Here is a 14,776-nt window from a genome sequence, read left to right as displayed (position 1 = left end):
TCGAGCACACACAATTGTCTTTTTCGAGCACACGAGGTGCCGTTCTCCCACCGTCTTCGCGACGTTCTGCGCGGCCGGGATGCCGCGACGCGCTGCGGTCATCGAGCTGCCTGTGGCTGTGTCTGTCGACAGCATCTGCTGCTCGCCTTGGGAGGGAGGGGCAGCGAATGTGTACATGCGTGGCTTCTGTTCCAGAACGCGCGCGCAGGCGTGGGAGAACATGGCAGAGAGGGTGGCTGGGCAGCTGAATTCGAAGCACAGCCACGATCGAAGCCGCTGGGCAGAGATAGAAGCAGCACAGAAGGATGGAAGCCGCGGGAGACGCGCACGAAGAGGCAAGATGCGCGATCAGGTGGCGCCCTCTGGGGAAAAAAGGGTCCAAGCCTCTTCGCCCGAAGGCGTGGGCAGCGAGATCCCGAGGCAAGTGAGTCCCCACCGGCCATGTTCGTCCGGCCTGCCTCGCTCATGCGTGCCTCTCGTTTCGCACATCACTCCTGTGCAGCCCCCAGAAAGCTTGCTCGAACGAACCTTGCATTGACATTCCGCCCGTCGGCCGACGCGAGCGACCACACAAGCCCGTCATCAAACGCGGCAAGCACAATACATCCATCTCGAGCCTCTGCCGTGCAGGAATGAAACCTTGTCATATTCTCAGCGAGAGGCTGCCGCGCCCGCCCCGACGGCACCTTCAAGGTTTCTTCCACGTACAACAGCAGCAGCATGCGCGACGTCGCCTTGCACCACGAACGCGCCAGCTCTCGCCCCCCGCAGCTGCGCTCCAGGCTCGCGCCACGCCCGTCACGCGACCAGCCTCCCTCCGAGACGCTGTCTCCTTCGGCTGTCCCTTGCACACCCGCGAGCGAGGACCCTGCCCCAGCGCCACAGGGCCGCACACGGGATCCCACTGCGTCGGTGGGCCATCAGCTATGGACAAATGAAAAAAAAAAAAAAAAAAGAGGCAAAGACAAAGACAAAGACAGAACAAACTCGGAAACGAGAGCTTGGCACGGACCCCGTCCCCGTCCTAGGCTGTCCCTGCCTTTCATTTTGCGGGAGGACGAACAGGTGCGCGTGCTCTGGTTGGACGGAGCGAGGCTGATGCGGCTGCGCTGGCACGTTCGTCTGCGGGTGTCGTGACAGCTCGCAGGGAGGCGCACAGCTGGGCCCACTCGTTCTGGGCCACAGCCAATTGTGTGTGTCTCGCCAAGGAACCCGACGCCGCAGGATGGACGCACGCACGCACGCACGCACGCACGCACGCACGCGTCCGCATATACCCAGCTATCCTCCGATCGCACATCCGCCTCCGACGTGTCGCTCGCATGACGGCGGTGGCAGCAGCAGCTCGCTTCCACCATCGCTGTCGCGCGATGCCGCCCCGAAAACAAATATGTCGTACGCCCCCTGGCGTGCTCCCAGGGCAACCGCGATAATTTGTATTTTGTCTGTTATTGCGCAGTGCGCGCGCGCGCCACAGGACGCACGGTTGCGAAGTGCACGTCCGCACACAACGCAACGCAACGCACCCACTCACTTGTCTCGTGACGCGCCAGACACGCCGGGAGACACACACACACGCACGCGTGACAGAGTCGCTCAATATATTTTCTATCAAAACCGCGTCGTGGCCCGCGGGAGCGTCATCTGTGCGGTTTCGTGATGACGCGAGGCTCCTGCGGCGTTGCCGAGATGGCGGTGTGTGCGCGTGATGTGAGCGTCCTAGGAAAAAAAAGCATCGCATTCAGGGACCCTGGTCGTGAATGTCTGCAGTTGTGCAGAACGATGGTTGGCACATGCTGGCGGGCCCGTCCACAGGCGGGTTCGCAGGTCTCCCCGCCATTCGCAACACGCCGCACCCTACCATGTCTGATCCCTCTGCCCGCTGCCACCGCCCGCCCACAACGCACCAACGCACCAACGCGCCCCGCGCACAGAGCCTGCCCAGAACCGGCGGCGAGTGGTCGGCATCAAACGTGGTGCATCAACGGACCCCGGTGTGGCACCGCACGCGCCGCAACAAACGCGACAACCCGCAGATCATGTGTGTTCGCCCCTTTCCACTGGAGCTGCCGAGGAGTCGACAGATCCATTCCCCTCTTGGTGTTGTCGCAGGACGTGCGTCCGCGCAGCGACTCGCGCGACGGCACTGCCCCCGCCTCCCTCCGCGCCCCTGGCGACGCCGGCGCCTCGTGCGCCCCGTTGCTGTGCTGCCTCGGTACCGACAGACTGCGTACGCGTACGAGCTTCGCGGGCTGGTGCGTGCGGCGCGTGGTCCGGCTCTTTGCGGGCACGTGCAGGGCGGACACGACGGGCTGCACGGGCTGCAACGCGTCCTGCATGTCGACGTCTCGCCAGAAAAAGAAAGAGAGAGATAAAACTCAAATCGCAAAATCAAGTGAAAAGGACGACGAAGATGAAAATATTAAGGAAAGAACACACCCCACATTCGGTTCCGGACACGTCTCGCACCGTCTCGCAATCCTGAGAGTCAACCCTCCCCCCGCTCCGCGCACACATGCCCGCGACGGCATCCCGCCGCCGAGACGGGAGGACGCCCCGCTCGGGGGGACGACACCTGCCGCATCCGGACGCATGCCTGCATCAGCGCCGCGCCACGCGCGCCCCGCGCAACCAAATTGCTAATTCGTGCTGACAGGCGCATCGATCTGCGCTGGACCCGAACAAGTTGTGCGAAAAAAAAAAACGAAAGGAGGAGAGAAGAAGAAGGGAGAAGGGAGAAGAGAGAAGTGGGACCCGGATCTGCGAGAGAGGGCGGGGCGCGGACCACGAGGCTACCGACCGGCCGCCGCTGCCGCCGCCGCCAGGCCACGCGGCTTGCTGCTGCTGCTGCTGCTGCGGTTGGGTTTTTCGGCGATGACGTGCACGGCGCGTGCCCGTCACTGCTGCTCCCGTTGTGCGTGCGGTTGCCGTCGTTGAATTGCCGGCGGGCGACGGGCGCGGGGAGCGAGAGGGGGGGGGGTCTGGAACGCGGGGAAGCGGGCGCGTCAGGCGGCCTGCCAAGTTTCGCCTGTCGCGCCTCTGATAGCTTGGAGATGACCACTTGGGTTGCTTCCCGCTTGACAGCTTGTCCCCTCATGCGCTGATGCGCGTCGGTCGCAGTTCGTGCCTCCGCGCGAGGCCACAGTTCTGCCAGGCCGCAATTTGATGGTCGTCCTGAGGTACGTTTGCATGTGTGCCTGGTGGAAATGCGAGAGGAGTGACGATGGGCAGGCGGGGTGGACGGCGGGCGACGAGGCGCAGCATGGCGTGCAATCTATCACGGGTCTCACAGTAATGAAGCTATATTGCGTATCTGCTGAGGGATCCATACCAGGGCGGCGGCGTCGGGCGACTCCTTCTAGCTTCGCCCGCCAACGCCTACCGAGCATGATTCCATTCCTCCCAGTGAGCATCGCACCATACCTAATATAACCTCCCTCGTCACGAGCCGTGCGCGGACAGCAGGGGCAGGTTCTAGCCACCGCAACGGTGCGGTGCACGGTAGGCTGTTCGTGTGCAAACATGCACACATAGGTCCAGGCAGGCAGGCAGGCAGGCCTGTGGCGGTGGCAGCTCCCCTTGGGAAATGCAGCAGCGCGGAGCTCAGGCGGAACACACCACAGGTCTGGGGTGCAATCTACCAGTGCCAGGCCTCCTGCCAGGCCTTCCTCCCCCCTCGTGATGCGCCACCGAAAGCTTGTGTGCAGCGCCGTGGCCGTAAGTCCCCATCGCCTCTGTGCGCGAAGGTTCCCGGGTGCGGGTGTCGTTCGACAATTTGCAAGCTCGTCGCGCAGGCAGCGGACAGACGGACGGCTGACGCGGTGTTCTGAGGGCGATGCCGCGCCCTGGAGAACGGAGGCAGGCGTTTGCGGGAAGAACTGTTCAGCCAAAGCGGAGCCTCTGTTTTCGGGGTGCGACAGAGAGACGTCGTGAGGCGGATGCGCGTAGTGGTGGCTTGCTGCGACGTCGACGCTGGACGCGTCTGCCGAGGGTCATGCGCGGCGGACATGGCTCTTGAGAGCGGTCGTGTGCGACGACTCGGACGACGACGGAGCTCTAGACGAACGAGATGAATTGGGCGGGAATGATTAATTGAGCGTACCCGACGTCTGAGTGGCAGGTAGCGGCGCACTGGCAGCGGGTAACCGTGCAGAGCAAAGGGTCCAGATTACTTGCTGGCCAGGAGGATGGAACCTTGGTGCGCTGCAGAGCACCCGCCGAGACAGGTGAAATTGAACGTGCTGTTCGCTTGGGTCGCTATGCCCGCAATATCCGTGCTTTCCGATCGTGAAAATCGATCGTTTTTATTGGCGGAAATGTTCGTGCAAAACATGCCGGCCGTCGTCGCCGGGGCTGCAAGAGGAGGGTCCGGCAACCAGTCGGAGCGGCCGCACGTGCACTGGAGGCGGTGCAGCGAGTGCAGCGCCGCGGGCGGGCTGCGGCGGGGGAGGTCGTGGGAGCAGCATCGTATATCGGTGATGGCGCGAGTGATTGGCTCTGCTGTGTCTCTCTGGCGACGACGGGTGACGTATTCTGCTCGGACACCGGGCGGGCGCCGCTTGCGGCGAAGAAGAGGGCGGGGCCACGTGGACGTCCGAGCGAGGCGGACGATGACCCGCCGCTGGGAGGGCGTGCCGGAAAAGGATAGATTGGGGGATCTGAGCATGTCCGGTGTCACTGGCCCGTGGGAACGGGTAAGGCGAGGGTGCTTCTCTGGGCAGAATGTTCAAATCGAAAGCCGATCTGGAATCGAATCGGAGGCAGGCGCCGGGCTGGGGAGGGAGGCGATCGAACATGATGATAGCATTGAAGATCCGAAAGCGAGATCCAAATCCTCTGGTCGTCCGTCGAATATTATCTCGCCTCCTCTCGCCCCGAGGCGCGTCGAGCAGACCGCTATGCTCGAGTATCCCTCCTCCTACCAGCTCTCCCTCGAAGGCCTCTCCCTCTCCCAGCTCGCCTACCACGACGCCAAGGACCCCGCCCTCGCCCTCCCCCATAACACCGCCCCCGTCTCTCCACACTCCGAACCCGCCGCTTCCGACGCCGCCTCCTCCCCGCCGTCCGCCCTGTCCTACTACTCCCCGTACCCGCCCAGCCATGAACACGGACGCTCGGGGTCCTTCGACTCTCTGAGCCCGCCCACCTCGGCTCTCGACCCCGACGACCCCCACCATCCCCGTGTCTCCGTCGATGATGCCCACTTCGCCTTCTCTCCTCCTCCTCCGTCCAACACACACTACTTTGCTCCCGACCGCCGACGAAGCGAGCCCCTGGTGCGACACCGCGCTGCATATAACAGCAGCCTGCCACCGCATCTCCCGCTGTCGTCCTCGCTTCCGAGTTCGAACGCCTTTCCCCACGAGCAGCTCGCCCGTACGCAGTACTCGCCCCGCCCATCGGACAGCTACGCCTACAGCCCCGAAGCGAGCGCGTGGGACGCGCAGCACCACCACCAGCAGTCGCAGCTGCACCCCGAGGACAGCGGGCCTTTCACGACCACGCCCGTCGACACTGTCGCGCACGGGCTCGCGATAACCGCGACGTCCGCCGCACTCGCCTCCAATTCGGGCATGGCGCTCGGGCATGGGCTCGCCGACAAGGTCCACGACCAGCATCAGCAGCACCAACACCAGCACCAGCACCACCAGCAGCCCTACTTTGACGACGGCGCGTGGCTCGCCCAGAGCGGCGCGCGCCCGAACACGGCGGGAAGCGCGTCCGGCTCCTATGCCGGCCACGGATACGAACACACGCCGGAGTCGCCCGTCGCAGGCAAGCCGCAGGATGGTGGGGTCGGCGCCCAGCAGGGTCAGAGTCAGGACGCCAAACAACAAGGGGAAGGTGCGGAGGCAAAACCTGGGCAAAAGGGCAAGTCGAATAAAACGTATTCATTTGTGGCGCTACCAGGGAACGCGGTGAAGAAACGTCCAAGGAGGAGGTACGACGAGATCGAGAGGCTCTATCGGTGCAGGTGAGCCTTCGCGTTTTTGTTGCTACCCCGCCTTCAAAGTCGTCTGAGCTTTATGGAGTCGTGGGGGGTGGACACGTACTGACTGAAGCGCTTATCTCCCATCTTGTGCGTACCGGTACCGCGCCGCCGCATCCAGCTGGCCAAACTGCACGAAAGCCTATGGAACCTTGAACCACTTGAACGCGCACGTCACCATGCAGAAGCACGGAGGAAAGCGGAGTCCAGGAGGTGAGCCATTTTGCCTATTGTCACTTCTCGTCCGTGTCGAGTACCTGCGCTTTCGCCGCTCGGGGCTCGCGCCCGCCCTGCGCTTTGCGACCTTCGCCTTGCGTGTTCGCATCGGACCCCCTGCTTTCGTCATCTCGGAACTCAACAAGGGCTTGCCTCGCTTTGACCCTCATTATCGCCCCCTTCCCACACACACAAGCGCACATGGTCACCTCCATCTGGTCAATGCCGTTACCTCGATCCATACTCGATATATGCGGTTACTCTAACTGGCGACATGAAGATCGTCGTTTGCTCGCTCCATGCTACCCACAGAGGGCAACCGTCTGCATCTCGTTTCCACCGAAGCATGGCAGGATGGCATGGATATCCACGGATAATCCGCGAGTCACCCCTGCAGACTAAACAGGCTGTGATCTCAATCCAGGCACAAGCTTCCCATTTGCTTTTGTTCGAGAAGGCAAACGCTTGTTTATTTTGCTCCCGTACTTCTGTTGGTCCGCATATAGTCAGCAAGGTCACTGATTTCTCATCCTTCTCACAGAATTCAAAGAGCTCCGCAAGCAGTGGCGCGCGGCCAAGAAAGAGGCCGAGGAACTTTCTCGAGATCGTGCCCGTATGGAACAGATCGAGCGCGAGCGAGAAGACGCGGAACGCCGAATCAACATTGAGTACGGCTTGGGACCGGGTGGCATGGGCATTCCGTCCATGCCAAACAACATGACCGGTTCGTCTCAGCAGATTCCCTCAGGGCTGCCCATGGCTGCACATCCAATGAGGAGCGAGCTCGTTCCCGTTGGTATGCCTGTGTCCGGCATTAACCCGAATATGCAAGGTGGCGCCATGCCCGTCAGCCTGAGCGGATCGATGGCTGGACCTGTGCTGAGCCCCGGATCTCTCGCATCTAACTTTACTTCCAGCGCGATGGGCATGCCTGGCAGTCATGCTCTTGCAGGGCCTGGCCAGAGTCTCGGCCAAGTCACCAGCGGTGCCTCTGCGTACCCTCAGCCACCTTCCTTTAATCGATCACGAACGACCGGCAGCTTCGAGTATCATCTCCAACACCAGAGCCACCCGCAGACCCTACACCCGCATGCGCAGATGGAGGCGCAGCGTCACCGTGGATCGTTCGACGCCCAGTCGTACGGTCGGCAGCAGGAGGAACCTCGCTACGACTACGACCACCGCCGCGCCTCGTTTGACCAGGGCCACGCCCGCGCATTTGATCGCCCTTCGTTCGACCAAGGTCACCGCGTTGGTGGCTTCGACTCCCAGTATGAGATGGCGATGAACGCTGGGGCTCTCAGGCGACGCGGCAGTCAGCCGTATCCGAGCCCGCATTCCATCAGCCAATCGCCTCACGCAATGGCGCACCCGCACCACGCTCAGCAGTCCGTGACTCAGTCGCCGCGCAGCATATATTCGGCGCAGGACGCGACCGGCGGCCTGCAGTACCCCGAAGAGGAGTACGAGAGCCGGGACTACCACGACCGACAGCAGCAGGCGCACGGTCACGTACCGCAGAGCCCAGCTGAGGAGCGGTACGCCGCCAGCGAGGGCGAGTACTACGTTGACCGGACACCGTACCACCAGCAGCGAGGCTGGGACCTCCCGCCCCCTGCGCAACCTCACCCGCAACACTCGCAGGCGCACCTCGTCGGACCCGGGTACGCCCAACCAGAGGACACACCGCCAAGTGCGGAGAACATCGTCGAGCCCGACGTCGGCGGCGACGACGAACCGCTCCTCACCAGCCAAGGACACGTCTCGCTTGGCAGCAACAGGCTCCCGCCGAACAGCACACTCCTGACGCCGCTGCCCGGCTTTCCTCGCTACGACCAGGCGCAGGAGGAGCAGTGGGAGAGCGAAGATGAAAGGAGTGGCCGCCGAAGAGCGATATAGGCTGAAGAATTGAAGTGGGTTTCTTGATTGTTAACAAATTTTATTCGACGCTCCACCGTCGCGCAGAAGACTCGAGAGGGCTGCCGACGTCGCCGTCGTATCCCGCGGAGGAAGGCCGACCTCAAGACCGCGCATCTCGTCTGCTCTCGCGCTCCCATGCCATCGATTATCTACGTCTCGTCTCGTCGCATCCGGAGGTCCTGCCCCAAGGCTTGCTTGCTTGCTTTATTGTACATTAATACGACTCTACACGCCCGCCTCCGCTGTCTGGCGCCACCACGCGGCGTCCGTCTCTCCCGGTCCCCTATGCACTCTCTTACTCTACACGCCGTCGGCCGTCGCGCTCTTGCGACTCGATGGAGCACTATTTTCGCTCCCCGTTACGGGCACCATCTCTATATTTCCGCAACGGACGGGGGAGGGCCGTTCGTCGTTGGCTTGCTTTCCCTCGCTTCGCTTTTATTGTACTCTCGGCGTGCCTTCTGCGCCAGCGCGCGCTCCCCACCCATGTTTTCGCGAAGGTTATTCTGGTACATGTATCGCACATACTAACTCTAGTGTTCGAGTGTACATACTTATCCGCACACGTCGATGTCGCCGCAGAGACACGGCTTTGCAACAGGTACCTAGGGTCCTTTCTAGTATAGCTCTCTCTCTTTTTTTTCGTCTTTCGCGCTTATATTCTTGCCTTCACCGTACATACTTGCACATACTAGTGTCTCAGTGGTCATTCAAGCAGTCGTCGCTGTTCTTAACATTATACCAACCTATGTTGTAATCTCTCTTACCTCACTGCAATCTATTATCTTTATTGGGTCTGGAAGCAAAGTGCTATCGTCGCACGGTGGAGCCGAAGCCGACGCGGAGTGATAAGGTGGCTCCCGAGCAAGGTGAGGCGCGGCCGAGTCCGAGCCAAGCGCGGAGGACGCAATGGGGAAACGAACGACGAGCGTTTCTTTTTGTCACGCCGCAGAAACATGCATGCCACTTGGGGACGAAATGATGCATTTCCGAAAAGCGCAATGTCAAAGGGATCACCAAGAAGAGGGCCGGCCCAGGTCCGATCTTCGGCGCACAGAAGCCTGGCGAACGGGGCTTCAGGGTCCCACGGGTCACGGTGGGGCCGCCGCTGGAGGCAACAAGTAATTTGTATTGGAGGGGCCCAGCGGGTGTGCGTGCGCCTTGCCACGTCCCGTGTCCCGTGGTCCCCCCTGCAGCATGCATGACAGCAGCGTGACAATGCCTCGCCTTGCGCCAGGACGACGTGCGTGCGCGCGGCAGCAGCAGCAGCAGCAGCGTCCCCTCCTATTGGTTGCGTGCCGGGAGCACTCGACGCCGATAGGGCTGAAACGCAGGTCCAGCTCGTGGTACGTCGGTGACATACGCTGTTGCATGTTGTTTGTGCGCGTTCTCCCCGCCGTGCACACGCCCGAGTGGCACAGAGAAGACTCTGCAGAGGGTCCTGTCAAAACACAGTGCGTGTGTGTGTGTGCACAGCAGAAGCTCCCAGCAGCAGCAGCAAGTGTGTGGCGCCATTCATGCACCCCCATGTGAGCGTGCGCCGTGCGAACTGAATGCACGGCGCCTCCGTCCAGCCGCTTCCCAGAGGTCACGGGCGGCGCGCGCGCGGACGCAGAGAACAACAATAAAAAAACCTGCAGGGCGTTCCCTGCCGCGCCGCCGCTGCGGCGGCGGAACCCCACGCGAAGCCACGCTCGCCGCGAACTGTCTCGGAAGCAGCCCCTTCGTACGTGCGGACGCCGTGCGGGCGCGGGCGAAACACACGCACACGCACACACAACAAGCAGCGGCCGCGTCCCGAAGTTGGCACCATGGCGGGCGTGCCAGAGCCAGCGAGCGCGTCGCAAGAGCCTGGCGCGCCGGATGATAGAGCCCGTCAGCAACCCCAGAAGTAGGCTCCTCGAGTCCTGCACAGCCATGTGTGAAACACGCTGCTACGAAGGAGTGTCCACCCCGGCTTCTGCTTCTCTGTCCCAGACCGCGCACAGGCCATTCTCGCCCGGGCGCCCCTGAGGTGATGATAGCGTTTTTCTGCCCGGGGATTCGGGATGGGAATGCATTCATTCCTGTCCGCGACTGTATGCATGTTGTCGTTGCGTACTTTCGGAGTCGGGTACTCGCTCGGCCCATATAAACCTGTGGTGTGCGAGCGTGCGTGCGTTGTCTCGCAGCACCGGGTGACCATGCCGAGCCAGCGACTCTCTTTCCTATACAGAGCGCGAACGGTGTCTGAGCCTCTTTCCTGTCTTCCAGAAAAATTTCGGCCCTTCTTCTTGCGATCATCGCCACGTTCCCCGAGCTTCGCTGGGAAGCACCCTTGCGTTCTGACGTCGACATGACGAATCGCTCGGCGACCAGGAATACAAGGGGGTCTCCTGATCACGAGCGTCAGCGTCATGGAAAAGATTAGGATCTCCAAGACAGAAAAAACGACATCGGATGTATTGTTCGGTGCGCCCCAAGCACCGAGCATGATCTTCGCCCCTCCACTTATCGCACAAGCGTGACGGTGGCACCGTGCCGTCCGCGCGCTCTCGTAACAGCTGTGCCTCAGTGCCAGAGCCTCAAGTGGCCGGGAACGGTCCATCTGTGCGACAGTTGAACCTTCTCATTTAATTTGCCTGTCTCCGGTGGGGTCGAACCAGACATGTGAATGTGTGCACGAGGAGCACACTGTTTCTAGAGTCTCACCAGGTGGAGACGGGGAACAGGGTACCCGGTGCCGGCCTCCGAGCATCGATGTCGAAGCGGACTCGACCGTCAAGAAAGTCGAGGTCCAGGAGATGCGCCCAAGACCGGTTATTCATCCACGGCTGCCGCCTGGGAAACGCGTCTCCCGGACGGCATACGTACTCTGATGCCACCTCAGGCCTCAGCAGCGTATCACAGATAGCGAGTGTGTGTGCCTCGCCCCTGCGGCAGGGTGGTGGTGGCATTGAGAACTGTTCGCGGTGGGAGACTTTTTGCGATAGCGATGCGAGGTCCGACTCCGCTGGTGTGCACGGCTTGCCTTGTTGGGTGCGCGGCTTTCGCGTCGTTGCTACGACGACGACGCCGGAAGGAATGTCTGTCCAATCCGAGCTTCCGTCGATCCTCCTCCTTTCACATCCGCAGCCATCGAGAATCAGCTGCAGCGCCTCCCGCTCTATAGGCGCCCAACCAGCGACGGCGCATCCAGGCGGGTAGCGCACGCATCCATCACCGTGAGGCACCGTGAAGAATGATAGAGTCTTGAGAAGCCGGGCTGCCACTCCTGGCGGGCCAAGTTCGCAGCACAGTGCTGCAAGTGCCAACGGCGTCCGGCAGCGTGTAACCTGTCCGCATTGGCACTGTCCCCGTGGACGATGAGCGCACGTCGCAGAACACAGCAAGGGACAAGTCTGTTTTTTTTTTTTTTTGGTCTTCTTCTTTTACCGTGAATCAACAGGCGTGTGTGCAACTGCCTCCATCTACTCGTTCCAGGCCGCTCAGGAACGGTGATCGAGCCACAGCTGACCGCGGTTCCAGAGCACGGTCACAGGAGGCACCCCCTTCATCTGCGCGCCGGAGCGTTCGGCACCGAACACATAGAATATTCCTTCCGGCCATCGAGTGCGATTGTGCAGGAACGTGGCTCGTCGACAGGGTCGGATGCCAGGGTCGAGTGGATAGAGTTGCATTGCTAGTGCCGTCGCGGTGGGCATGAACGCTGCTGCATGCTGGCACGGCTGGAACAACCGCTCTCGGAGCCGATCGATGGCCGCTCTCCCTCCTGAACACAACGGCGCGGGACGAGCAGCACGATCTCGTCCGATCCAGGACGTTCCGGCAAGCACGACGAAATGTTGTTTCACCGCACTGTCACCGCCGAAATTGCAATTTATTCGCTCAGCGCGGGCATGCGGTGCCAGTGTGTCCACTTGCCTGGTGCGGACAGCAGATGGAGTGATGGCGGCCGTGCACACATGACACAGTGCGTTGCCAGCGCACCTCAAAAGATCAATGTTATCTCTGGAACAGCATTTCTCGTCATACGCTGGACGGGCAGCTGACATGCGTACCTTGCCATTGAACCCGGCGCAATGTCCTTGTGCCCAGGTCGCCAAGCGAGCCCCGCGTGCCTGAAGCAGCTCGTTTTCAGCTGCCAAGGACTCAGCGGCCGGTCGAGCAAGGTGCCCAGCGGCCCAAGCTCATCATAATTTTGACTTTCGGGGGCAAATCTACGTTCAGTTTCTGGCTGCACCGGGTACGACGGAGCATTCATAACATACATCCATGTGGCGCTGATGCGCAATCAGGTTCAATCAGCAGGTGGGTTGCTGGAGGTCTGGAAGGCTTGAGACGCCTGGGACGCAGTGCCTCCTGGCATGACGTCCTCCCCTCACCTGCGCGAGCCAGGGCGTTTCTGGAAATCCCGTGTCGAACGCCTGCGATCAGCGTCGCTCGTATGGGCACAGGAGATCGCGAGAAAGCCCTCCGATTTGGAAACAACAGCGGTTGAGTATGCTTGACGGATAGGCGCACCCATCTTCCAATCGGGAAGGACGGATCGCAAACCGAGAGATTCGTTGCTGTGCTACGGAAGCACAGGGTCAGCGTCCGGTACGTACAAGTTGTAACGACGATGCTTCGAGGGCACTCACAGAAGGATAAGGATTCCTGGTGGCTCGTTTCCATGAGAGCAATCGGCTCACATGCATGAGAACTGTCGCAGAGCATCCGTGAGATAACGCGAGCGCGAAAGAGGCTGTCGTCAATTCCATGCTCCATGAGCACACGCCCACATCGATGGACGAGACGCCAAGCTTTCACGATCAGTCGTGCAGCTAGATCCCACACGGATCTTCCAGAGGGCCACGGCGCAACATCATCCGTTGTCCGTTCGGAGCATCATGTTCCGGAACCTGTAGCGTCGCCCGGACCGTCTGCATCGAGAGTTTCGCTGCGACCTTGCCGATGAGAGGAGCATATACAGTTTTGGGGCACGCGCTCCGACGTGCTACCGAGATAGATGTGGGCGCATATACAACCTGCGACGGAACTGGAACAGGCTTAATAAATAAGGAAAAGAGGGCCGGAATCAGATCTCTGGCGAGCCAACCCTGAGCAAAATTATTGGGCTTGCGCAGGTGGCGCCCGCGCGTCTACTGGCTGTACATTGGGATTTACTAGTCTGTATATGTGCAAGGATGACGATGGATACGATATCACGGACCTGAAATGACTGCAAGCTAGATTTTGATCCAGTATCACATGCGATATATTGCTCTTGATGCAATAGATGCAGTAGGGACCGTCAGCGGCAAGACTTCCTTTACAACAGCGCGGCCTACAGCCAAATAGCAATGATGAGAAATATAATCTCATTCGAGGCTGTAGATATGAACCTTACATATGTGGCTAGTTGGAACTTCTCCGCAAACAACGTTGTCCGATAGCCGAAGAGGTTTAGGTGCGTTCAACATGAGCAGCATGATCACTTCAATATGCCTAAAAGAAGCGCCGGACGTGCAGAAGACCCGTGAATGGCAGAGCAGCGAATGCAAGGGTGCGTGACACGAAGGGCGCAGGGAGTGCCCTCATATCGATATGGCATGGATTACTGTGATCCCAGCACCACAGCAGCTCCTGTCATGTCTGGACAACGTGTAGGCCTTGCACAGGGCCGGACCTTTGACGAACCTCTCGTAGTCTGCTCAGCGTGTTCGCGTGTCGCTCTTCAGCCTTGCAGCCACGCTCTGAATACACGCGCCTAACTCCCGATATATCAAGGATGGGGGATATTGCAGCAGCCCGTGGCTTCAGAAATTGTGGACGAGAGCCTTTAGTATCTGGAACGGCGCGTACGTCAGCATGCATGCGGCGAAGTAGGACTGATAGTGAAGCACCTATATGTATAGCAGCCTCTATCCAGCACTATGCAGGGTCTGTAGAGAGAACCGCGTGCATTGTTTACCTCGAGAGCAAGACGACCGTGACTCGAAACACTCACGATAACAAACTACTCTTGAGCCCGTAGATCATCGACAGCTGGTGGGATTACAGGTCAAGGATGTCTGTAATTGAGAGGGCAAGCTATCCGGGCGTGGTCAACATTGATTACAATAGCAAGTAGATGACGGCCGAACTGACTTTTGCCAGAACGGAAGCGGCGAGCAAGTCAGAAACGTTTTGACCCTGAATGGCTAAATCCCCATAGATTTACTACATCGATATGCGGCGTCGTATGCCAGATTCTGTTCCGAGTAGAGCACGCCTCCCAATGCGACAGTGGCACTAGGTCGAGTAGCTGTGCACAGGCGACTACAGGTCCCCGCAATATCGTAATGGAGCAGGCATTCTTTCAACTAAGCACAGTACGCGCGGGTCGTTGAAGAGAATATACAAATGACGACAACGGTGTTACTCTTGCAGAATAACCAGGGCAGCGAAGCGGCATGGAAGTGGGCCCGTCGTCGACGGACGCCGCAGTTGCTGAACGACAACTTACCCGGTAATTCATAGGCTTTACTTACATTTACTTACTGCAGCTTACATGTCAGACGCCCATATAAGGAACAGGAACTTACACTCTTTACTCACAGCCTTACGATCGTTTTTTACTAGCGCCATCAAGCCACCCTGCTACTTTACATTCTCAGACGACCCAGTCCGTGTGTGTTACGAGATTAT

General features: G+C 60.2%; 2 protein-coding genes across 2 annotated transcripts; both read left to right on the top strand.

The window, feature by feature from the left end:
* Positions 1-5,876: 5,876 nt before the first annotated feature.
* Positions 5,877-6,820, top strand: PHACADRAFT_57550 (uncharacterized protein; the record flags this gene model as incomplete). The annotated part of the gene is made up of 3 exons (XM_007401170.1): positions 5,877-5,974; positions 6,111-6,202; positions 6,747-6,820. Coding segments are annotated over 3 exons (264 nt in total), but the record flags the coding sequence as incomplete, so codon positions are not given.
* A 75-nt stretch (positions 6,821-6,895) lies between these two features.
* Positions 6,896-8,104, top strand: PHACADRAFT_105298 (uncharacterized protein; the record flags this gene model as incomplete). Its single annotated transcript, XM_007401169.1, has 1 exon — positions 6,896-8,104. The coding sequence occupies one exon, from the start codon at positions 6,896-6,898 to the stop codon at positions 8,102-8,104; it is 1,209 nt and encodes a 402-aa protein (XP_007401231.1).
* Positions 8,105-14,776: the final 6,672 nt, after the last annotated feature.

The sequence above is a fragment of the Phanerochaete carnosa genome (assembly GCF_000300595.1).
Source record: "Phanerochaete carnosa HHB-10118-sp unplaced genomic scaffold PHACAscaffold_12, whole genome shotgun sequence".
Lineage (NCBI taxonomy): Eukaryota > Fungi > Basidiomycota > Agaricomycetes > Polyporales > Phanerochaetaceae > Phanerochaete > Phanerochaete carnosa.
The sequence above is the reverse complement of the archived record's forward strand: the minus strand, read 5'-3'. Positions and strand labels throughout refer to the sequence as shown.